Genomic DNA, 23,945 nt, shown 5'->3' with positions numbered 1-23,945 from the left:
GCTTGAGTCCGACAAAAGCAAAGACTGATTGGCAAATGCTCTCATTTAACTCTCTGACTGTGAAACACTAGATACTGTATGTAAGCCCAACGCATGTAGTGCTGCCTGCCAAGCATCGGTCATATCCATTAACATACATGACCATATCATCAGCCACACTACCATATCATCATCATCATCATGTTACAACATATAGGTAGAATCTTTGACGCAATAAAATCGACGTACGCCTAGAGTATAGAAACAGAATACACAAGGAAGAGAAGTGTGTAAATGGGATTCATGCATCCTTATGGTAGTTTGTATGTATGAGAATATTATCATTTCAAAAAGGCTTCCTGCAACTATTTTCCCTTCTAGGCTGTCCGGGCTACATTATGTAATAATCATGCATTAGAAGGCAGCGCAGGGTTCGATACAAAGGATCTGTCCTACAGTTTCAAGAGGATCTCCTATGCCATTACGGACCTTGACTTCTTGACAGAGGTAGTAGGGAGAAGGTAACAACAACACATGTAACATGTCGGGAGAACAAGCGACATAGACTATACTATGGTTTTGTTTAAGTTGACAGTATGGAAGTTCTATAATGCAGTATGGGCATATTTCATGCGCGAGACTGGTTACATAAACTTGCAAATGTGCAGAGATTCATGCTCCAGTAGTGGTCTCTGGAATAGTCCACAGTGGCACGTGACCATTGTTATTGTGACCATGCACAGGCTGCAGTCGCCGCTCTTCTATTGCCACTTGCCAGTGCATAACGCAATACCTGGCAATACATTGAATATGCGTATACACTGTTGACAGCGTCTACAATTCAGTAAACGATACACCATTATGCAATGCATAATTCTAGAACCAAACGGCGTAAAAGACCAGTGCTTTCAAATGAGGGAAAAACGAAAGCATATTTGACAATCAAGCGACTTCCTGCATATAATGCACAACATCATTTAGTGTGAAATGAAATATTGAAATACATTTACATTTGTAGCTATCAATTTGATATTTATAAAAAGGCATTGAACCCGACTGTGTCAGTGTCAAAATAAACGCACACCAAAACAAACTGTCAACATCAATAGCTGTTCTTGTAAAATAACACATTTACCTGATATCTCAATCCTTCTCCAATCCACTGTTCTTTGTTGTCAATTCCACAAAATCATAACTGCACGTCGAGGAATGTTGGAGGTTGAAAGAACGTTGCCAACACTATATTCTCCCGCTATATAGAATCTCAAATGCCTGTCTGCTGTTCGCCTCCCAGAAAGAAATGCGGGGAGAAATCCAGGCCACTGATTGGCTGCCGCACTCCTACCACTCGTGTAAACATCAATCTATTCTCATGAAGGTGATGGAGAACGTTGTTTTGTTTTATCCATAATAGGATAAGTGAATTCTTTCCGTTCCGTGGGAATCTCGGTTCTGTCATGCTCTTTTGCAGTATGGCGTATTCGGGGGGCTTCTAAAACATGTATCAAAGGTTAGACCAGCCAGTGAGGTAATTGTACTTTCATCTGTATTAGCTGCTGCTATTCAATCAATTGTACCCACATCCAATAATGTAATACTTCAGAATATATATTCTGAGTGAAATGTATTCCACAATAAAGAGACAGTACAGGCAGAGTGAGAAAGCAGTAGCACACCACTAAGGTCCAAGGTCAAAGGCCATGGCATGTATATAAAAAGATTAGAAAATAAAAACATATTTTCTCCAGGAAATGCACCCTGGCTCTAGTCTGGGTACAGGATGTCTTGTGTGGGCTGGTCAACACACGGCCTGTGGGATTCTCTCTCTAGGGAAACAAGATTTCCCTCAAAGATACAGTAGAGGCAATTTGCATCCCAAATGGCACCCTATTCCTTTAGTGCACTACTGTTAACCAGGGCTTATAGGGTGTCATTTGGGATGCATCCTCTCTCTAGGGAAATAAGATATTCCCTAAAAGATAGAGATTGGGACAGAACCCTCTCCTTCCTTCAACGTCAACAGTTCTGCTTGGAATGCACATGGGACTTGAAAATCAAAGTCTCAAAGTCTCTGTAATTGTATTACTCTGCCCCCATCTAACCTCTGTGGGTAATTTGATTTCTATTTATGCTTAATTCTCTGATCTTGTCCACTCATGGCATAGACCTCTTTAAAGGGTTATACAACTAGTGGTAATGATTTAACATGTAGAACTGGAGATTATATAACACAGTGTCCACTGGGGCCAGGCAGGCTGGTGGTGAAACAGCACCAGAGGAGGCTGGTGAGAGGAGGACGCCTCATAATAATGGCTGGAATGGAGTGAACGGAATGGTATCAAACAAAATACATTCATTCCGTTCCAGCCATTACTATGATCCGTGTCCTCCCCATTTAAAGTGCGACCAGCCACCACTGTACAGCACTCATGGATTATCCAAGACACTAATTTAGGTACAGCTCCAAGAAATGTTTCTTAGGAATGACAAATGCTCTGCCACTCCATTGCCTGGATATACATAGGGTATAAATTAAGGACATTTATTGTAGTTCAATTGTTGTTCAATGAGTCTCAGTAGCGCCACTGTGTGGTTAGCTTGGGAATGGAACATTTCATTCAAGAGTTTGTATGGTATGTTTACACATTTTATTATTCAATTCAGGCAAGAACATTATGATCTGAAATGGCTAAATTAGCAAGTAAAACAATTCTTTAAATCCTCAGATAAAATACATAAAATTGCTACAAAATAAATGTCCTTCCCATCACTCAGTGTATATATCCTATTAAAATAGTAAATTATTTTAAAAAAGCAAATGTCACCCATCGCAGTCAAGATTTGAGAAATCACATTGTCTGTCCTCTTCCATAGGAATCCAGGTTGCATCCAATGTGTTCTATTCACTAGCACATTCCATAACATTCCATGATGCATTTTAGAAGCTCGGAATCCAAAGTTCCATTTCCAGGTCCAAGTGGTGATCGTCATAGGCAACAGCAGGAGGTCCGTTGGAGGCATCATGGTAGCTTCAATCCAGCATGAACATTCTATTTGTTCCCCAGTGCTGTGCTGGGTAAATACTGCTTCCGGTGGCCGATTCCATGGCTTCTGACCAGACAACATCAACAGTCATTCTTTGTTCATTTCCCAAAGATTTAACATGTTGTATCGACCACAGTTAGTCAACATCCAGTAGGTGATCTACTGTACTGCACACGGACGACGTTCGCTATGGCGTGTCAATGCCTTTAGTTCCTCAGGTACTGTGTGTGGCCACCTGTAGAGCATCAGAGACCAGCTACTGATGAGCTCTGTCAGTGTAGGGGACCCCCTCACACTGGCCTGCTCTGGGGCCCTCTCCACCTCCACCCAACCTCCAGCCCAAGGGGTCATCCATCACCACTTCACCTTCCAGACAGAACATTTAAAACATGTCAGTGAGGAAAACCAGCAGATTGGAATTAGTTACACTGATAATCACCTAGGGCTGTGTCCCAAATTGCGCCCTATTCCCTATGCAGTGCACTACTTTTGACCAGGACCCATATTCACTGGGTGCTGGTCAAAGGTAGTGAACTAAATAGGGAACAGGGTGCCATTTGGGACACAGCTCTAGTTAAATAGGAAAGACCCAGAGACCTAAATTCAGCGTAGGCGTTTAAAAAAGTTCAGTCTTAATTTAAATTGTCTGCCCAAACTCACCTGGTATAATCTGGGTGGGTAAACTCCCCTGGTATAATCTGGGTGGGTAAACTCCCCTGGTATAATCTGGGTGGGTAAACTCCCCTGGTATAATCTGGGTGGGTAAACTCCCCTGGTATAATCTGGGTGGGTAAACTCCTCGGGTATAATCTGGGTGGGTAAACTCCCCGGGTATAATCTGGGTGGGTATACTCCCCGGGTATAATCTGGGTGGGTATACTCCCCGGGTATATTCTGGGTGGGTAAACTCCCCTGGTATATTCTGGGTGGGTAAACTCCCCAGGTATAATCTGGGTGGGTATACTAACCTGGTATAATCTGGGTGGATAAACTCCCCTGGTATAATCTGGGTGGAGAAACTCACCTGGTATAATCTGAGTGGGTACACTCACCTGGTATAATCTGGGTGGGTAAACTCACCTGGTATAATCTGGGTGGGTACACTCACCTGGTATAATCTGAGTGGGTACACTCACCTGGTATCATCTGGGTGGGTACACTCACCTGGTATCATCTGGGTGGGTAACCTGACCTGGTATCATCTGGGTGGATAAACTCCCCTGGTATAATCTGGGTGGGTACACTCACCTGGTATAATCTGAGTGGGTACACTCACCTGGTATAATCTGGGTGGGTAAACTCACCTGGTATAATCTGGGTGGGTACACTCACCTGGTATAATCTGAGTGGGTACACTCACCTGGTATCATCTGGGTGGGTACACTCACCTGGTATCATCTGGGTGGGTAACCTGACCTGGTATCATCTGGGTGGGTAACCTGACCTGGTATCATCTGGGTGGGTAAACTCACCTGGTATCATCTGGGTGGGTAAACTCACCTGGTATCATCTGGGTGGGTAAACTCACCTGGTATCATCTGGGTGGGTAAACTCACCTGGTATCATCTGGGTGGGTAAACACACCTGGTATCATCTGGGTGTGTAAACTCACCTGGTATAATCTGGGTGGGTAAACTCAACCGGAATCATCTGGGTGGGTAAACTCACCTGGTATCATCTGGGTGGGTAAACTCACCTGGTATCATCTGGGTGGGTAAACTCACCTGGTATCATCTGGGTGGGTAAACTCACCTGGTATCATCTGGGTGGGTAAACTCACCTGGTATCATCTGGGTGGGTAAACTCACCTGGTATAATCTGGGTGGGTAAACTCACCTGGTATAATCTGGGTGGGTAAACTCACCTGGTATAATCTGGGTGGGTAAACTCACCTGGAATCATCTGGGTGGGTAAACTCACCTGGAATCATCTGGGTGGGTAAACTCACCTGGTATAATCTGGGTGGGTAAACTCACCTGGTATAATCTGGGTGGGTAAACTCACCTGGTATAATCTGGGTGGGTAAACTCACCTGGTATAATCTGGGTGGGTAAACTCACCTGGTATCATCTGGGTGGGTAAACTCACCTGGTATCATCTGGGTGGGTAAACTCACCTGGTATAATCTGGGTGGGTAAACTCACCTGGTATAATCTGGGTGGGTAAACTCACCTGGTATCATCTGGGTGGGTAAACTCACCTGGTATCATCTGGGTGGGTAAACTCACCTGGTATCATCTGGGTGGGTAAACTCACCTGGTATAATCTGGGTGGGTAAACTCACCTGGTATAATCTGGGTGGGTAAACTCACCTGGTATAATCTGGGTGGGTAAACTCACCTGGTATAATCTGGGTGGGTAAACTCACCTGGTATAATCTGGGTGGGTAAACTCACCTGGTATAATCTGGGTGGGTAAACTCACCTGGTATAATCTGGGTGGGTAAACTCACCTGGTATGATCTGGGTGGGTAAACTCACCTGGTATAATCTGGGTGGGTAAACTCACCTGGTATAATCTGGGTGGGTAGCTCTGTGCCATAGTAAAAGCCATTTTCCTTTTCTGATGATTTAGTGAAGTTGTCCAACTAGAACAAGAACATATTGACTTATTTTATTATAACAATATTTTCTAGCAAATGTTCCTAACTGATAGTTCTGAAACAAAAGACCTTCATACAGACAATACCCTAAATATTATTTTACAATACGATGACAAAAGTAGTTCAGTGATAACCTTTCATTTGGTTAGGGTAACTGACCTCAGTACAGAAAGATCCAGAAAGTCGACTTGAAATAGTTCCTGTTTCCTGATTCTTGCAGCTACCACAGAAAAAAACAAGGAGGTGCCATGCATAATATGTGATTCTACAAGTCTATCTTTGAGATAAGTACAATAATGTGTTATTCTATAAGTCTATCTTTGAGATAAGTACAATAATGTGTTATTCTACAAGTCCATCTTTGAGATAAGTACAATAATGTGTTATTCTATAAGTCTATCTTTGAGATAAGTACAATAATGTGTTATTCTACAAGTCTATCTTTGAGATAAGTACAATAATGTGTTATTCTATAAGTCTATCTTTGAGATAAGTACAATAATGTGTTATTCTATAAGTCTATCTTTGAGATAAGTACAATAATGTGTTATTCTATAAGTCTATCTTTGAGATAAGTACAATAATGTGTTATTCTATAAGTCTATCTTTGAGATAAGTACAATAATGTGTTATTCTATAAGTCCATCTTTGAGATAAGTACAATAATGTGTTATTCTATAAGTCTATCTTTGAGATAAGTACAATAATGTGTTATTCTATAAGTCTATCTTTGAGATAAGTACAATAATGTGTTATTCTATAAGTCTATCTTTGAGATAAGTACAATAATGTGTTATTCTATAAGTCTATCTTTGAGATAAGTACAATAATGTGTTATTCTATAAGTCTATCTTTGAGATAAGTACAATAATGTGTTATTCTATAAGTCTATCTTTGAGATAAGTACAATAATGTGTTATTCTATAAGTCTATCTTTGAGATAAGTACAATAATGTGTTATTCTATAAGTCTATCTTTGAGATAACTTTTACACTTTGGAAGACTACAATTTCACAGCTGCATAGCAGGAAAACTTCCAGTACTTGTGTCTTGCAACACTGTACATGATAACCAAATGCATCGGTATCATGATTTCCTAGTGGGATTACCTACCTGACACTGTCTGACAACAACGCATCACAATCCATGGAGGGCTCCATTTGCAGATGATTCTAAAAAACAATAAAATCAACATATCAATCCTGAGAATACATGATTGTGTAGTCTCACTTGTACCAAACTCATAGCTGTGGGATTGAAAAAAAATTGTTTGCATGCAACTATTGGAATTAGGGTCGCAATATTCCAGTAACTTTCCCAAAATGCCAAGTTCTTCCAGAAATCCTGGTTGGTTAATCACCAAGGCCAGAGAGGAGTAGTGAAACAAGGATCTGACCTGTCCTGCGTTGCCGTTGCTGTCAGATGACTGGGGAAAGCCCATCTCTATGTCCTGCTGGCTGGCCTGTTTACGCCGTCTTGTTATAATGTAGTCATACGTGCTCATTCTGTTTAACACTGCAGAGACCAGAGGAATGAAGGAAGGAAGACATGCAGTATGTAGTGTCTTGTTGTGATGACCTTGTGTATTGTTGTAATGCTGCAAGAGAAACATCCTCAGAGAGAATAATGAAGTGTTGTCATGCCAACTCACATACACATACACTATTCCATCGGTTCCATTGTACTAAATCAAGCTAAAATCTAGTATATGGAAGGTATTCAAAAGTATTTTGACATATGTACAATATTTTACCCAGGTCTGGGCCCGTATTCACAAAGTCTCAGAACAGAACTGCTGATCAATGATCAGTTTTGCTTTTCAGATCATAATGAACACACTTATGTTTTTATATCCTAGATCAGCACTTTCACTCTGAGACACTTGATACATACAGCCCCTGGACCAGTTTGTAACTCACAGAGATAGATGTGGAAGCCCAGTAGGTGAACCAGCAGCAGTAGAGAGCCAGTAGCCAACATGACCGTGAGGAAGGCTACAACCAGGAGACTCCCTGAGCTTGTCTCCATGGGTACCAGGGGCAGGAAGACCAGCCACGTCCCGTTACTCATCACACCTACAGACAGGAAGACCAGCCACGTCCCGTTACTCATCACACCTACAGACAGGAAGACCAGCCACGTCCCGTTACTCAACACACCTACAGACAGGAAGACCAGCCACATCCCGTTACTCATCACACCTACAGACAGGAAGACCAGCCACGTCCCGTTACTCATCACACCTACAGACAGGAAGACCAGCCACGTCCCGTTACTCAACACACCTACAGACAGGAAGACCAGCCACGTCCCGTTACTCATCACACCTACAGACAGGAAGACCAGCAACGTCCCGTTACTCAACACACCTACAGACAGGAAGACCAGCCACGTCCCGTTACTCAACACACCTACAGACAGGAAGCCCAGCCACGTCCCGTTACTCATCACACCTACAGACAGGAAGACCAGCCACGTCCCGTTACTCATCACACCTACAGACAGGAAGACCAGCCACGTCCCGTTACTCATCACACCTACAGACAGGAAGACCAGCCACGTCCCGTTACTCATCACACCTACAGACAGGAAGACCAGCCACGTCCCGTTACTCATCACACCTACAGACAGGAAGACCAGCCACGTCCCGTTACTCATCACACCTACAGACAGGAAGACCAGCCACGTCCCGTTACTCATCACACCTACAGACAGGAAGACCAGCCACGTCCCGTTACTCAACACACCTACAGACAGGAAGACCAGCCACGTCCCGTTACTCATCACACCTACAGACAGGAAGACCAGCCACGTCCCGTTACTCAACACACCTACAGACAGGAAGACCAGCCACGTCCCGTTACTCATCACACCTACAGACAGGAAGACCAGCCACGTCCCGTTACTCAACACACCTACAGACAGGAAGACCAGCCACGTCCCGTTACTCATCACACCTACAGACAGGAAGACCAGCCACGTCCCGTTACTCATCACACCTACAGACAGGAAGACCAGCCACGTCCCGTTACTCATCACACCTACAGACAGGAAGACCAGCCACGTCCCGTTACTCATCACACCTACAGACAGGAAGACCAGCCACGTCCCGTTACTCAACAGACCTACAGACAGGAAGACCAGCCACGTCCCGTTACTCAACACACCTACAGACAGGAAGACCAGCCACGTCCCGTTACTCAACACACCTACAGACAGGAAGACCAGCCACGTCCCGTTACTCAACACACCTACAGACAGGAAGACCAGCCACGTCCCGTTACTCATCACACCTACAGACAGGAAGACCAGCCACGTCCCATTACTCAACACACCTACACAGACAAGGGCCGTTTTTTTGCCCATACCTGACATAGATGATCAAAATCATCATCCAATTACTTCTCTGATGACCTCATATTGAACCCAGTCGTCTGCATTGCCTCCTCTCTATCTAGTCTAGTTAAGCTGACCTAACACCACCAAAGACCACGACTCACTGGTAAACTGTGGTGAGGTGATGAACTCACTGGTAAACTGTGGTGAGGTGATGAACTCACTGGTAAACTGTGGTGAGGTGATGAACTCACTGGTAAACTGTGGTGAGGTGATGAACTCACTGGTAAACTGTGGTGAGGTGATGAACACACTGGTAAACTGTGGTGAGGTGATGAACTCACTGGTAAACTGTTTTGAGGTGATGAACTCACTGGTAAACTGTGGTGCGGTGATGAACTCACTGGTAAACTGTGGTGCGGTGATGAACTCACTGGTAAACTGTGGTGAGGTGATGAACTCACTGGTAAACTGTGGTGCGGTGATGAACTCACTGGTAAACTGTGGTGCGGTGATGAACTCACTGGTAAACTGTGGTGCGGTGATGAACTCACTGGTAAACTGTGGTGAGGTGATGAACTCACTGGTAAACTGTGGGGCGATGCGGAGATAAACTCACTGGTAAACTGTGGTGAGGTGATGAACTCACTGGTAAACTGTGGTGAGGTGATGAACACACTGGTAAACTGTGGTGAGGTGATGAACTCACTAGTAAACTGTGGTGCGGTGATGAACTCACTGGTAAACTGTGGTGAGGTGATAAACTCACTGGTAAACTGTGGTGAGGTGATAAACTCACTGGTAAACTGTGGTGAGGTGATAAACTCACTGGTAAACTGTGGTGAGGTGATAAACTCACTGGTAAACTGTGGTGAGGTGATAAACTCACTGGTAAACTGTGGGGCGATGCGGAGATAAACTCACTGGTAAACTGTGGGGCGATGCGGAGATAAACTCACTGGTAAACTGTGGGGCGATGCGGAGATAAACTCACTGGTAAACTGTGGGGCGATGCGGAGATAAACTCACTGGTAAACTGTGGGGCGATGCGGAGATAAACTCACTGGTAAACTGTAGTGAGGTGATGAACTCACTGGTAAACTGTGGTGAGGTGATGAACTCACTGGTAAACTGTGGTGAGGTGATGAACTCACTGGTAAACTGTGGTGAGGTGATGAACTCACTGGTAAACTGTGGTGAGGTGATGAACTCACTGGTAAACTGTGGTGAGGTGATGAACTCACTGGTAAACTGTGGTGAGGTGATGAACTCACTGGTAAACTGTGGTGAGGTGATGAACTCACTGGTAAACTGTGGTGAGGTGATGAACTCACTGGTAAACTGTGGTGAGGTGATGAACTCACTGGTAAACTGTGGTGAGGTGATGAACTCACTGGTAAACTGTGGTGAGGTGATGAACTCACTGGTAAACTGTGGTGAGGTGATGAACTCTGGTAAACTGTGGTGAGGTGATGAACTCACTGGTAAACTGTGGTGAGGTGATGAACTCACTGGTAAACTGTGGTGAGGTGATGAACTCACTGGTAAACTGTGGTGAGGTGATGAACTCACTGGTAAACTGTGGTGAGGTGATGAACTCACTGGTAAACTGTGGTGAGGTGATGAACTCACTGGTAAACTGTGGTGAGGTGATGAACTCACTGGTAAACTGTGGTGAGGTGATGAACTCACTGGTAAACTGTGGTGAGGTGATGAACACACTGGTAAACTGTGGTGAGGTGATGAACTCACTGGTAAACTGTGGTGAGGTGATGAACTCACTGGTAAACTGTGGTGCGGGGATGAACTCACTGGTAAACTGTGGTGAGGGGATGAACTCACTGGTAAACTGTGGTGAGGTGATGAACTCACTGGTAAACTGTGGTGAGGTGATGAACTCACTGGTAAACTGTGGTGAGGTGATGAACTCACTGGTAAACTGTGGTGAGGTGATGAACTCACTGGAAAACTATGGTACGGTGAGGAGAAGAAAACATACTGTCAAACTGTTGTGCGGTGCGGAGACTGGCAGGGTCCATATAATGCTGGATGAAGATGAACAGGATGACCACGAGAAGCACGAGGACGCCCAGCGTAGCAGACAACACCGTCACAAAGAAGTACCTGAGGAGGAGAAACAGAGAAACGTGGCTTTGATCTCAATCAAATGTATTGGATTTAACCTTGTCCTTTTTATATGAGGCACAAAGTGCTTTCCAGTTACCCGGCCCAGACCCCAAAGAACAAGCAAAGCAGATGCTAAAGCAAAGTGGCTGAAATAAACTACATTTAAAAGAATGATATTCAAAACAATATTTCCTCAAACTCTTAGTAGTCAACGTTGACTGAAATGGGCCATCCTCCCATGCTTCCTCTTACCAGTAGTTCTGACCCCCCACACAGTTATTCAGCCATTTACAGTGGTGGTCAAAGTCTTCAATACACTTGTTGCACACACCACAGTGCTTCACTTTCGGGTCCCTAGAGAGAGACACAGAGAAACCACATCAACCTTGTTGCAATTTCCTCAATGAGAAAAAAAACACAATTGTATCTCAATGTATAGTATAATGCAACAGGTCAGAAATATATACTTTTAAAGGGGAAATCCTGAATTCAAACCGGAACAAAATATCCGCCCGCCACTTTTAAAAGTGAAAACATTTGACCATTTCCAGATTGCTCTTTTAAAGAGACTTGGGTGAGATACATACACATTGATTTTACACAGGTAGCAGTGTAGGTTGTGGATAACATGAGGTTGTTTCTTCTTGTCGAAGACAGGCAGTGGGTTGGAGTAGCTCTTCTTGGCACGGACGCCTGCCTCTGCTGGGTCTATAGACACGGCAGCTAGATGGGTGACCAGGTGCACAATGAAGGCTATACCAGTCAGCTGCATAGTGGAATGGTCAAGGGTCTAACAAGGGAAATATTGATAGAATTGATAAAATAACCACACCATGAACCATAGTAGAATCCAAACCAGCTTGAATATCTGATTCAGTATCGATGTTTGACATAAGAAGTGTCCACTCTCATTCCAGATGTCATTTTCACAGACCTTAGTGACTTCAAATGACTATACGGTATACTAGTGAATAATACTAGTGAATAATACTAGTGAATAATACTAGTGAATAATATAACCTTCAACTCATTCATGATCTTCTCACAGAAGATTCCATTGTGTGTGGAAGAGCCACACATAAGAAACGGGGCATTTAGGAGAGCCATGGAGGTACACAAAAGCTTCTCTATGTGAGGAGGAGTAGTAGTGCCAAGTCTGAATAAATAAACCCTTTCTGTTTCTGCCATCAACCTGCTAGCCTTTAAACAAGAGGTGCAGCTGACATCATACTGCAGTCAAATCAAGACAAAAGAGCTGTGATGACAGTGGCTTACATCCCAAATGTCACCCTATTCCCTATATAGTGCACTACTTTAGGTCAAAAGTTGTGTACTATGTAGGGAATAGGGTGCCATTTGGGACGCATGGCAACATTAAAGCCTTCTATGCAATGTATAGGTCTTGCTCTTCACTCAAAGCAGAAATATTTCAGGAACTGAAACCAAGCAAGACATCTCACAGAAAACATCTGACGTGAACACCTTGGTCAAATATTTACACTTATTTGAGTTGAGAATGACTTTTGGTACTATTCTATTGGTTCTACTTGTACCTGGAAAACTAAATCAAATGGTTCTACTTGTACCAGGCAAAGTCAATCGAGTGCAGCTCAAGTATTTGAAAGTATTTGACCCAGGCCCCCTTGAAACCTTTTCAACCTCGGCTTTCGACCCAGAGTCCTTGACTCCTTGAGTAAAGGTTACAGAGTAGGCCATGTGGCTCCAGGGTGAAGGTAGTAGTGGAATATAGATCCCAAAGCCAACTACAGCCATGTAGCTGTATATGGTCCATCCCACCAGCTGGAAGGAGTGAGGGGGACAGGCCCAGCCGTTAACCCTGGAGAGAGATGCCGTCGAGGGGGTCACCAGCTCATTCCTGCTGCTGCCGCGTGCAGGGGCCGTCCGCCTCAGCCCCCGCCCAAAACAGCTCATCTGGAACACAGAAGACAGCGACACATAGGACCAAGGTCCCAAATGGCACCCTATTCAGTGCACTACTTTAAACCAGGACACATAGTGCTCTGATCAAATGTAGTGCACTATATAGAGACTAGTGTGCCATTTGGGACGGAGCCCAGGCCTTTCTCCTGACCACAATACCTGGCCAGGAAAACCTCTCTGGATGTAGACTATGATGACTAGGACCCTGGTTATAGACTATGATGACTAGGAATCTGGTTATAGACTATGATGACTAGGACCCTGGTTATAGACTACAACCCTGGTTATAGACTATGCTGACTAGCACCCTGGTTATAGACTATGCTGACTAGGACCCTGGTTATAGACTATGATGACTAGGACCCTGGTTATAGACTATGATGACTAGGACCCTGGTTATAGACTACAACCCTAGTTATAGTCTATGGTGACTAGGACCCTGGTTATAGACTATGATGACTAGTACCCTGGTTATAGTCTATGATGACTATCACCCTGGTTATAGACTATGCTGACTAGCACCCTGGTTATAGACTATGATGACTAGGACCCTGGTTATAGACTATGATGACTAGGACCCTGGTTATAGACTATGCTGACTATCACCCTGGTTATAGACTATGCTGACTAGCACCCTGGTTATAGACTATGCTGACTAGGATCCTGGTTATAGTCTATGATGACTAGGACCCTGGTTATAGACTATGCTGACTATCACCCTGGTTATAGACTATGCTGACTAGCACCCTGGTTATAGACTATGATGACTAGGACCCTGGTTATAGACTATGATGACTAGGACCCTGGTTATAGACTATGATGACTAGCACCCTGGTTATAGTCTATGATGACTAGCACCCTGGTTATAGACTATGATGACTAGGACCCTGGTTATAGTCTATGATGACTAGGACCCTGGTTATAGACTATGATGACTAGGACCCTGGTTATAGACTATGATGACTAGGACCCTGGTTATAGTCTATGATGACTAGGATCCTGGTTATAGTCTATGATGACTAGGACCCTGGTTATAGACTACAACCCTGGTTATAGACTATGCTGACTAGGACCCTGGTTATAGACTATGCTGACTAGGACCCTGGTTATAGACTATGCTGACTAGGACCCTGGTTATAGACTATGCTGACTAGGACCCTGGTTATAGACTATGCTGACTAGGACCCTGGTTATAGACTATGATGACTATCACCCTGGTTATAGACTATGATGACTAGGATCCTGGTTATAGTCTATGATGACTAGGACCCTGGTTATAGACTATGATGACTAGGACCCTGGTTGTAGACTATGATGACTAGGACCCTGGTTATAGACTACAACCCTGGTTATAGACTATGATGACTAGGACCCTGGTTATAGACTATGCTGACTAGGACCCTGGTTATAGTCTATGATGACTAGGACCCTGGTTATAGACTATGATGACTAGGACCCTGGTTATAGACTATGATGACTAGGACCCTGGTTATAGACTATGATGACTAGGACCCTGGTTATAGACTACAACCCTGGTTATAGACTATGATGACTAGTACCCTGGTTATAGACTACCACCCTGGTTATAGTCTATGATGACCAGGACACTGGTTATAGAATATGATGACTTAGGATCCTGGTTATAGAATATGATGACTTAGGATCCTGGTTATAGTCTATGATGACTAGGACCCTGGTTATAGAATATGATGACTAGGACCCTGGTTATAGACTATGATGACTAGGACCCTGGTTATAGACTACAACCCTGGTTATAGACTATGATGACTAGTACCCTGGTTATAGACTACCACCCTGGTTTTAGACTATGATGACTAGGACCCTGGTTATAGACTATGATGACTAGGACCCTGGTTATAGACTACCACCCTGGTTTTAGACTATGATGACTAGGACCCTGGTTATAGACTATGATGACTAGGACCCTGGTTATAGACTATGATGATTAGGACCCTGGTTATAGACTATGATGACTAGCACCCTGGTTATAGTCTATGATGACTAGGACCCTGGTTATAGACTATGATGACTAGGAATCTGGTTATAGACTATGATGACTAGGACCCTGGTTATGGTCTATGATGACTAGGACCCTGGTTATGGTCTATGATGACTAGGACCCTGGTTATAGACTATGATGACTAGCACCCTGGTTATAGTCTATGATGACTAGGACCCTGGTTATAGTCTATGATGACTAGGACCCTGGTTATAGTCTATGATGACTAGGACCCTGGTTATAGTCTATGATGACTAGGACCCTGGTTATAGACTATGATGACTAGGACCCTGGTTATAGACTATGATGACTAGCACCCTGGTTATAGTCTATGATGACTAGGACCCTGGTTATAGTCTATGATGACTAGGATCCTGGTTATAGTCTATGATGACTAGGACCCTGGTTATAGACTACAACCCTGGTTATAGACTATGATGACTAGTACCCTGGTTATAGACTATGCTGACTAGGACCCTGGTTATAGACTATGCTGACTATCACCCTGGTTATAGACTATGATGACTAGGACCCTGGTTATAGACTATGATGACTAGGACCCTGGTTATAGTCTATGATGACTAGGACCCTGGTTATAGTCTATGATGACTAGGACCCTGGTTATAGTCTATGATGACTAGGACCCTGGTTATAGTCTATGATGACTAGGACCCTGGTTATAGACTATGATGACTAGGACCCTGGTTATAGACTATGATGACTCGGACCCTGGTTATAGACTATGATGACTAGGACCCTGGTTATAGTCTATGATGACTAGGACCCTGGTTATAGACTATGATGACTAGGACCCTGGTTATAGACTATGATGACTAGGACCCTGGTTATAGACTATGATGACTAGGACCCTGGTTATAGACTATGATGACTAGGACCCTGGGGGACCAGTACCGAGAAAAAATGTTTGAAATGTATGCATTCACTACTGTAAGTCGCTCTGGATAAGAGCGTCTGCTAAATGACTAAAATGTTTTAAATGTTTAAATGTTTATAGACTACAACCCTGGTTATAGACTACAACCCTGGTTATAGTCTATGATGACCAGGACCCTGGTTATAGACTATGCTGACTAGGATCCTGGTTATAGAATATGATGACTTAGGATCCTGGTTATAGAATATGATGACTTAGGATCCTGGTTATAGTCTATGATGACTAGGACCCTGGTTATAGAATATGATGACTAGGACCCTGGTTATAGACTATGATAACTAGGACCCTGGTTATAGACTACAACCCTGGTTATAGACTATGATGACTAGCACCCTGGTTATAGACTACCACCCTGGTTTTAGACTATGATGACTAGGACCCTGGTTATAGACTATGATGACTAGGACCCTGGTTATAGACTACCACCCTGGTTTTAGACTATGATGACTAGGACCCTGGTTATAGACTATGATGACTAGGACCCTGGTTATAGACTATGATGACTAGGACCCTGGTTATAGACTATGCTGACTAGGACCCTGGTTATAGACTATGATGACTATCACCCTGGTTATAGTCTATGATGACTAGGACCCTGGTTATAGACTATGATGACTAGGAATCTGGTTATAGACTATGATGACTAGGACCCTGGTTATGGTCTATGATGACTAGGACCCTGGTTATAGACTATGATGACTAGCACCCTGGTTATAGTCTATGATGACTAGGACCCTGGTTATAGTCTATGATGACTAGGACCCTGGTTATAGTCTATGATGACTAGGACCCTGGTTATAGTCTATGATGACTAGGACCCTGGTTATAGACTATGATGACTAGGACCCTGGTTATAGTCTATGATGACTAGGACCCTGGTTATAGACTATGCTGACTAGGACCCTGGTTATAGACTATGCTGACTAGGACCCTGGTTATAGACTATGATGACTATCACCCTGGTTATAGACTATGATGACTAGGACCCTGGTTATAGACTATGATGACTAGGACCCTGGTTATAGACTATGATGACTAGGACCCTGGTTATAGACTACAACCCTGGTTATAGACTATGATGACTAGTACCCTGGTTATAGACTACCACCCTGGTTATAGTCTATGATGACCAGGACCCTGGTTATAGAATATGATGACTTAGGATCCTGGTTATAGAATATGATGACTTAGGATCCTGGTTATAGTCTATGATGACTAGGACCCTGGTTATAGAATATGATGACTAGGACCCTGGTTATAGACTATGATGACTAGGACCCTGGTTATAGACTACAACCCTGGTTATAGACTATGATGACTAGTACCCTGGTTATAGACTACCACCCTGGTTTTAGACTATGATGACTAGGACCCTGGTTATAGACTATGATGACTAGGACCCTGGTTATAGACTACCACCCTGGTTTTAGACTATGATGACTAGGACCCTGGTTATAGACTATGATGACTAGGACCCTGGTTATAGACTATGATGATTAGGACCCTGGTTATAGACTATGATGACTAGCACCCTGGTTATAGTCTATGATGACTAGGACCCTGGTTATAGACTATGATGACTAGGAATCTGGTTATAGACTATGATGACTAGGACCCTGGTTATGGTCTATGATGACTAGGACCCTGGTTATAGACTATGATGACTATCACCCTGGTTATAGTCTATGATGACTAGGACCCTGGTTATAGTCTATGATGACTAGGACCCTGGTTATAGTCTATGATGACTAGGACCCTGGTTATAGTCTATGATGACTAGGACCCTGGTTATAGACTATGATGACTAGGACCCTGGTTATAGACTATGATGACTAGCACCCTGGTTATAGTCTATGATGACTAGGACCCTGGTTATAGTCTATGATGACTAGGATCCTGGTTATAGTCTATGATGACTAGGACCCTGGTTATAGACTACAACCCTGGTTATAGACTATGATGACTAGGACCCTGGTTATAGACTATGCTGACTAGGACCCTGGTTATAGACTATGCTGACTAACACCCTGGTTATAGACTATGATGACTAACACCCTGGTTATAGACTATGATGACTAGGACCCTGGTTATAGACTATGATGACTAGGACCCTGGTTATAGACTATGATGACTAGGACCCTGGTTATAGTCTATGATGACTCGTACCCTGGTTATAGTCTATGATGACTCGTACCCTGGTTATAGTCTATGATGACTCGTACCCTGGTTATAGACTATGATGACTAGGACCCTGGTTATAGACTATGATGACTAGGACCCTGGTTATAGACTATGATGACTAGGACCCTGGTTATAGACTATGATGACTAGGACCCTGGGGGACCAGTACCGAGAAAAAATGTTTGAAATGTATGCATTCACTACTGTAAGTCGCTCTGGATAAGAGCGTCTGCTAAATGACTAAAATGTTTTAAATGTTTAAATGTTTATAGACTACAACCCTGGTTATAGACTACAACCCTGGTTATAGACTATGATGACTAGTACCCTGGTTATAGACTACCACCCTGGTTATAGTCTATGATGACCAGGACCCTGGTTATAGACTATGCTGACTAGGATCCTGGTTATAGAATATGATGACTTAGGATCCTGGTTATAGAATATGATGACTTAGGATCCTGGTTATAGTCTATGATGACTAGGACCCTGGTTATAGAATATGATGACTAGGACCCTGGTTATAGACTATGATGACTAGCACCCTGGTTATAGACTACCACCCTGGTTTTAGACTATGATGACTAGGACCCTGGTTATAGACTATGATGACTAGGACCCTGGTTATAGACTACCACCCTGGTTTTAGACTATGATGACTAGGACCCTGGTTATAGTCTACAACCCTGGTTATAGACTATGATGACTAGGACCCTGGTTATAGACTACCACCCTGGTTTTAGACTATGATGACTAGGACCCTGGTTATAGACTATGATGACTAGGACCCTGGTTATAGACTATGATGACTAGGACCCTGGTTATAGACTATGATGACTAGGATCCAAAGTTCTTCATTTTTTGTGTCAAATGGCCAAGTACAACTTGCCCCCTTCCATCATCACACCAAAAGTGAAAGGGATGTTTTGTGTCTCTTTTAGAACGCATGATGCCACACTGGTAGGCTGCGGTTACATTTGCCAGGGAAATGAGTTGAGTTGTAGCATGACGGCATCGTTACCATCCCCCACAACCATCCTGTATCAACAGCTTATCTCACAGTGTCCATAGCGGTTCAGCATTGTATCTAAACACTCTGGGCTGACGTCCCAAATGGCACCCGATTCCCTATATATTACACTACTTCTGACCAGGACCCATAGCGCTCTAGTCTAATGTCGTGCACTATATAAAGAACAGGGTGCCGTTTGGGACGGACGCAACTGTGGTCATAATATCCAACCCTTCTGGACGGTTTTGGTTAAGATGAAAACAAATTTACTTCCTTTTCTTTGGACTATCTGTTTTTTAAAAACAGAAGTTCGTTTCACAAGGAGGATATTGCTTTGAGCAGTCAGCCAGTCACATTTTAACCTTTCCCAATCAAAGCTGAACTTTTTCTATGACATTTACGCGGACAAACTCCTCCTATGCCACTATGTTTCTATCGTTATTTCTTTCTGACTTAAAATTGTCCCTTCCTCGTCTTACCTTCTCCACTAAGCTGTCAAAATCATAATGACCATTCTCTTAATTCTCAAAATTCAATAGTCAGAATGTTAGTGTATGAAAAATGATGATGCTGTAGAGCTAATCGTATTGTCATCATCTTAATTTTGGCACACATGGGCATTGAGCCAGCGCTTTGACATGGGCGTATGATCCTGTGTGCCTCCTGAGTTCATTGACAGGGGTTGAAATTCGGTTGCCTAGCAAATTCAGTAATAAATCCCTGTGGCGTATTCATTAAGCGCCATACGGAAGAAGATGTACTGAAACTGGGAAAGACTAGTCTAGACTTGTCCTATAAGAAACTCTCGTTTTCGTTTGCAGTTGTAAAACGTTTTGCCCCGGTGTGGACTAATGAATAGGACCCAGGCTTCTTATTTGAGCTCCTGCCAATCGGATGGTTTCTCCGACTACACTGTTTTCCTAGGCAAATAATGTAGCCCTAGTTCCCACAATAGTTGAAACATAAATCGAGACAGGAAAATGTATAGTGAGGCAAATGGCTTTATTATAGAGAAGCCGTAACAAAATGCACCAACCGGACGTTTGTAACTGCGAATGTTCCATAATGCGATTTGTTTTCATCATCTGTCAGTCACACACTCAACAACGCTAGCAAACAACACCACAATCAGAACTAAACATTTTCCAAAACACCAACGTGCACAGCTGCAAACATAAAATACATAAACTGATTAGACACATTATATCAAAACACATCAAATGTTCTATTGAAGTTGACCTTTTTACATCTGTAAAGTGTATTCAGAATTATTAGAAAATTACTTACGTTTGTCGGATGGCGTTCAATAACGAAAAGCACACTGTGATGACAAAAATAAATATTTGCTCAAATTAAGAAGCAGAATTCACCGTCTTGATTGCCCATAATTGTTTGGTTCACCCAATCAGTCGGACTTTTGTCTCAACTACAGTCTCTTGCCAAAACGCAAAAGCGCACTGAATCAATTGAGCAGGCAACACTTAGGAAGCCTACTAGGCTATATAAAATGTAACGTACGTAAGATCCATATCAAAGGAACTTGCACGGTGGGTGTCAGTCAATCATCATAAGTTGGAGAACTTATCTCGCCGTGCGACCACTGCTATGGAAACTGGCCTTGGAGAAACGCGCATGCTCCGTACGCGGTGCTAATATAACACCCTCTGAAAGGATGCCTTTAACATTTACCAGGCTGACTGCACAACCAACTTTTTCAGTACTTTTCATACCTAAAACATTTTTTTTTTTTTTATAAAAATGAAATATATGTCTACATATGCAGCCTAGAACTCTAGCCCTATAACCTTGGCATTGCATTCAACTTCATGTAGCTATAATTAGGGAGATTCTTTCCCATGACTGGTTTGCTTCTTTAGGAGTAATTTACTTTACAGTTATTATGCTACATAATTTATAGCCTCCACAGAACAACAGGAACTGAAACCAGGTAGGAAATACTGTGGCAGTGAAACTTCTGCTTTCTTAACAGACTCCTACACATGCTTTAAAGTCTGCATCCTAAATGGAACCCTGTTCCCTTTATAGTGCACTTTTAAAGAATGTGTAGGAGTCTGTTCCAGTTCATCCGAAAGGTGTTCGATGGGGTTGAGATTTCCCTTCACTGGAACTAAGGGGCCTAGCCAGAACCATGAAAAACAGCCCCAGGCCATTATTCTTCCTCCACCAAACTTTACAGTTGGCACTATGCATTGGGGCAGGTAGGGTTCTCCTGGCATCCGCCAAACCCAGATTTATCTGTCAGACTGCCAGATGGTGAAGCGTGATTCATCACTCAAGAGAACGCATTTCCACTGCTCCAAAGTCCAATGGTGGCGAGCTTTACACCACTCCAGCCGACGCTTGGCATTGCGCTTGGTGATATCAGGCTTGTGTGCGGCTGCTCGGCCATGGAAAACCATTTCATGATGCTCCTGACGAACAGTTCTTGTGCTGATGTTGCTTCCAGGGGCAGTTTGAAACTCAGTAGTGAGTGTTGTAACCGAGGACAGATCATTTTAATGCCCTACACGCTTCAGCACTAGGTGGTCCCGTTCTGTGAGCTTGTGTGGCCTACCACTTCGCGGCTGAGTCGTTGTTGCTCCTAGACGTTTCCATATTACAATAACAGCACTTACAGTTGACCTGGGAAGCTCTAGCAGGGCAGAAATTTGACAAACTTACTTGTTGGAAAGGTGGCATCCTATGACAGTGCCACGTTGAAAGTCACTGAACTCTTCAGTAAGGCCATTCTACTGCCAATGTTTGTCTATGGAGATTGCATGGCAGTGTGCTCTATTTTATACACCTGTCAGCAACGGGTTTGGCTGAAATAGCAGAATATACTAATTTAAAGGTGTCCACATACTTTTGTATATATAGTGTATATTGTTCCTTTGTATCCTGTTTCTTACCCACCGTCCCTAATGGTCTGAATGAACCCTTTTCATAACTTGATGGGCATAAACCAGCACAGACCTACTAACAACATTGACATTCATTTCAGTGTGATGTTTTGAACTCAACATTGAATAGTCTCTTTCCTCTCAGCCACAGAGATACAGTGGCTGTGAGAAGAGATGGAACATTGCATGGCAACTGTGTTACCTTTCCATTAATACAAGAGTCCATTCTAGAATTGTCCTTAAATAGAACAGACAGTCCAGCTAAAACTGGTGGGTTGGACATGTAGCTTAGCAACAATAGCTCTTGGGTGGCCTGTAAGAGACTCCACTCCAACATGCTTGTTCCTTTTCTCACTAACAGTGGGCAGCCATGTAAACACAGGGACCAGTCCTTTTCACACCGGACCAATACAACCTGCGTGATAACATCCTTTATGAGAGGAGGACAGTTGGTAGGCTCCTGGGGCCTTATTATATATCAAGTGTCTCAGAGTAAAAGACTGCTGATTTAGGATCAGTTTAGCCATTTAGTTCACAATGAACAGGATTACATGGATGGGGGGGGGTCTGATCCTAGATCAGCACTCCTATGCTGAGATGGTTGATACATATGGTCCCTGAGCTTGTTTTTAACCTTTATTGAACTAGGCAAGTTAGATACAAACAAATTCTTATTTACAAAGACGGCCTATCCCGGCCAAACCCTCTCCTAAGCCGGACGACACTGGGCCAATTGTGCACCACCCTATGGGACTTCCGAATTACGGCCAGTTGTGATACAGCCCGGGATCGAACCAGGGTCTGTAGTGATGCACTGCCTTAGACCGCTGCGCCACTCGGGAGCCCTTTTATACCGCTCTGATATCTGCCCTCTTGAAAAGTACGAGATAAGACTCCACTGTATCATATCAATCCCTGAAGTGCCCAAAACATTTGAAAGAAAAGCTAATGAATGACACAGTAGTGTGTACTACTGACACAGTAGGGTCTGTTTGGCCCTGTCCGGGGGTATCATCGGATGGGGCCACAGTGTCTCCTGACCCCTCCTGTCTCAGCCTCCAGTATTCATGCTGCAGTAGTTTATGTGTCTGGGGGCTAGGGTCAGTCTGTTATATCTGGAGTATTTCTCCAGTGTCCTGTGTGAATTTAAGTATGCTCTCTCTAATTCTTTCTTTCTTTCTTTCTTTCTTTCTTTCTTTCTTTCTTTCTTTCTTTCTTTCTTTCTTTCTTTCTTTCTTTCTTTCTTTCTTTCTTTCTTTCTTTCTTTCTTTCTTTCTTTCTTTCTTTCTTTCTTTCTTTCTTTCTTTCCTTTCTTTCTCTCTCTCGGGGATTACCTCAGGATTACCTGGCATGATGACTCCTTGCTGTCCCCAGTCCACCTGGCTGTGCTGCTGCTCCAGTTTCAACTGTTCTGCCTGCGGCTATGGAACCCTGACCTGTTCACCGGACGTGCTACCTGTCCCAGACCTGCTGTTTTCAACTCTCTAGAAACAGCAGGAGCGGTAGAGATACTCTGAATGATCGGCTATGAAAAGCCAACTGACAATTACTCCTGAGGTGCTGACCTGTTGCACTCTCACATCCACTGTGATTATTATTATTTGACCATGCTGGTCATTTATGAACATTTGAACATCTTGGCCAAGTTCTGTTATAATCTCCACCTGGCACAGCCAGAAGAGGACTGGCCACCCCTCATAGCCTGGTTCCTCTCTAGGTTTCTTCCTAGGTTTTTGCCTTTCTAGGGAGTTTTTCCCTAGCCACCGTGGCTTCTACACCTGAATTGCTTGCTGTTTGTGGTTTTAGGCTGGGTTTCAGTACAGCACTTTGAGATATCAGCTGAT

At 43.5% G+C, this 23,945-nt stretch overlaps 2 protein-coding genes across 3 annotated transcripts in view; both read right to left on the bottom strand.

The window, feature by feature from the left end:
- LOC106595469 (tubulin polymerization-promoting protein) overlaps positions 1–1,325 on the bottom strand; it is a 49,108-nt gene extending 47,783 nt beyond the window's left edge. The window contains exon 1 of the mRNA XM_045719228.2: positions 1,115–1,325. The gene's annotated coding sequence lies outside the window, so the exon portion shown is untranslated. The remainder of the gene's footprint in view (positions 1–1,114) is intronic.
- Positions 1,326–2,613: 1,288 nt separating this feature from the next.
- LOC106598652 (palmitoyltransferase ZDHHC11) lies at positions 2,614–23,373 on the bottom strand. 2 transcript variants are annotated; one of them, XM_082975873.1, is made up of 12 exons: positions 20,717–23,373; positions 20,486–20,519; positions 12,794–13,021; positions 11,677–11,855; positions 11,342–11,443; positions 10,962–11,086; positions 7,546–7,743; positions 7,023–7,141; positions 6,740–6,798; positions 5,786–5,846; positions 5,533–5,611; positions 2,614–3,390 (listed from the first exon to the last, which is right to left on the bottom strand). In XM_082975873.1, the coding sequence occupies exons 1-12, from the start codon at positions 20,725–20,727 to the stop codon at positions 3,281–3,283; spliced, it is 1,305 nt and encodes a 434-aa protein (XP_082831999.1). In that variant the 5' UTR covers positions 20,728–23,373; the 3' UTR covers positions 2,614–3,280. The 2 variants fall into 2 exon arrangements, with proteins under 2 accessions (XP_082831999.1, XP_082832000.1); XM_082975874.1 differs by having other exon boundaries at positions 7,546–7,701; positions 20,717–23,370.
- Positions 23,374–23,945: the final 572 nt, after the last annotated feature.

The sequence above is a fragment of the Salmo salar genome, chromosome 05 (assembly GCF_965601325.2).
Source record: "Salmo salar chromosome 05, fSalSal1, whole genome shotgun sequence".
In the NCBI taxonomy this organism is placed as follows: domain Eukaryota; kingdom Metazoa; phylum Chordata; class Actinopteri; order Salmoniformes; family Salmonidae; genus Salmo; species Salmo salar.
The sequence above is the reverse complement of the archived record's forward strand: the minus strand, read 5'-3'. Positions and strand labels throughout refer to the sequence as shown.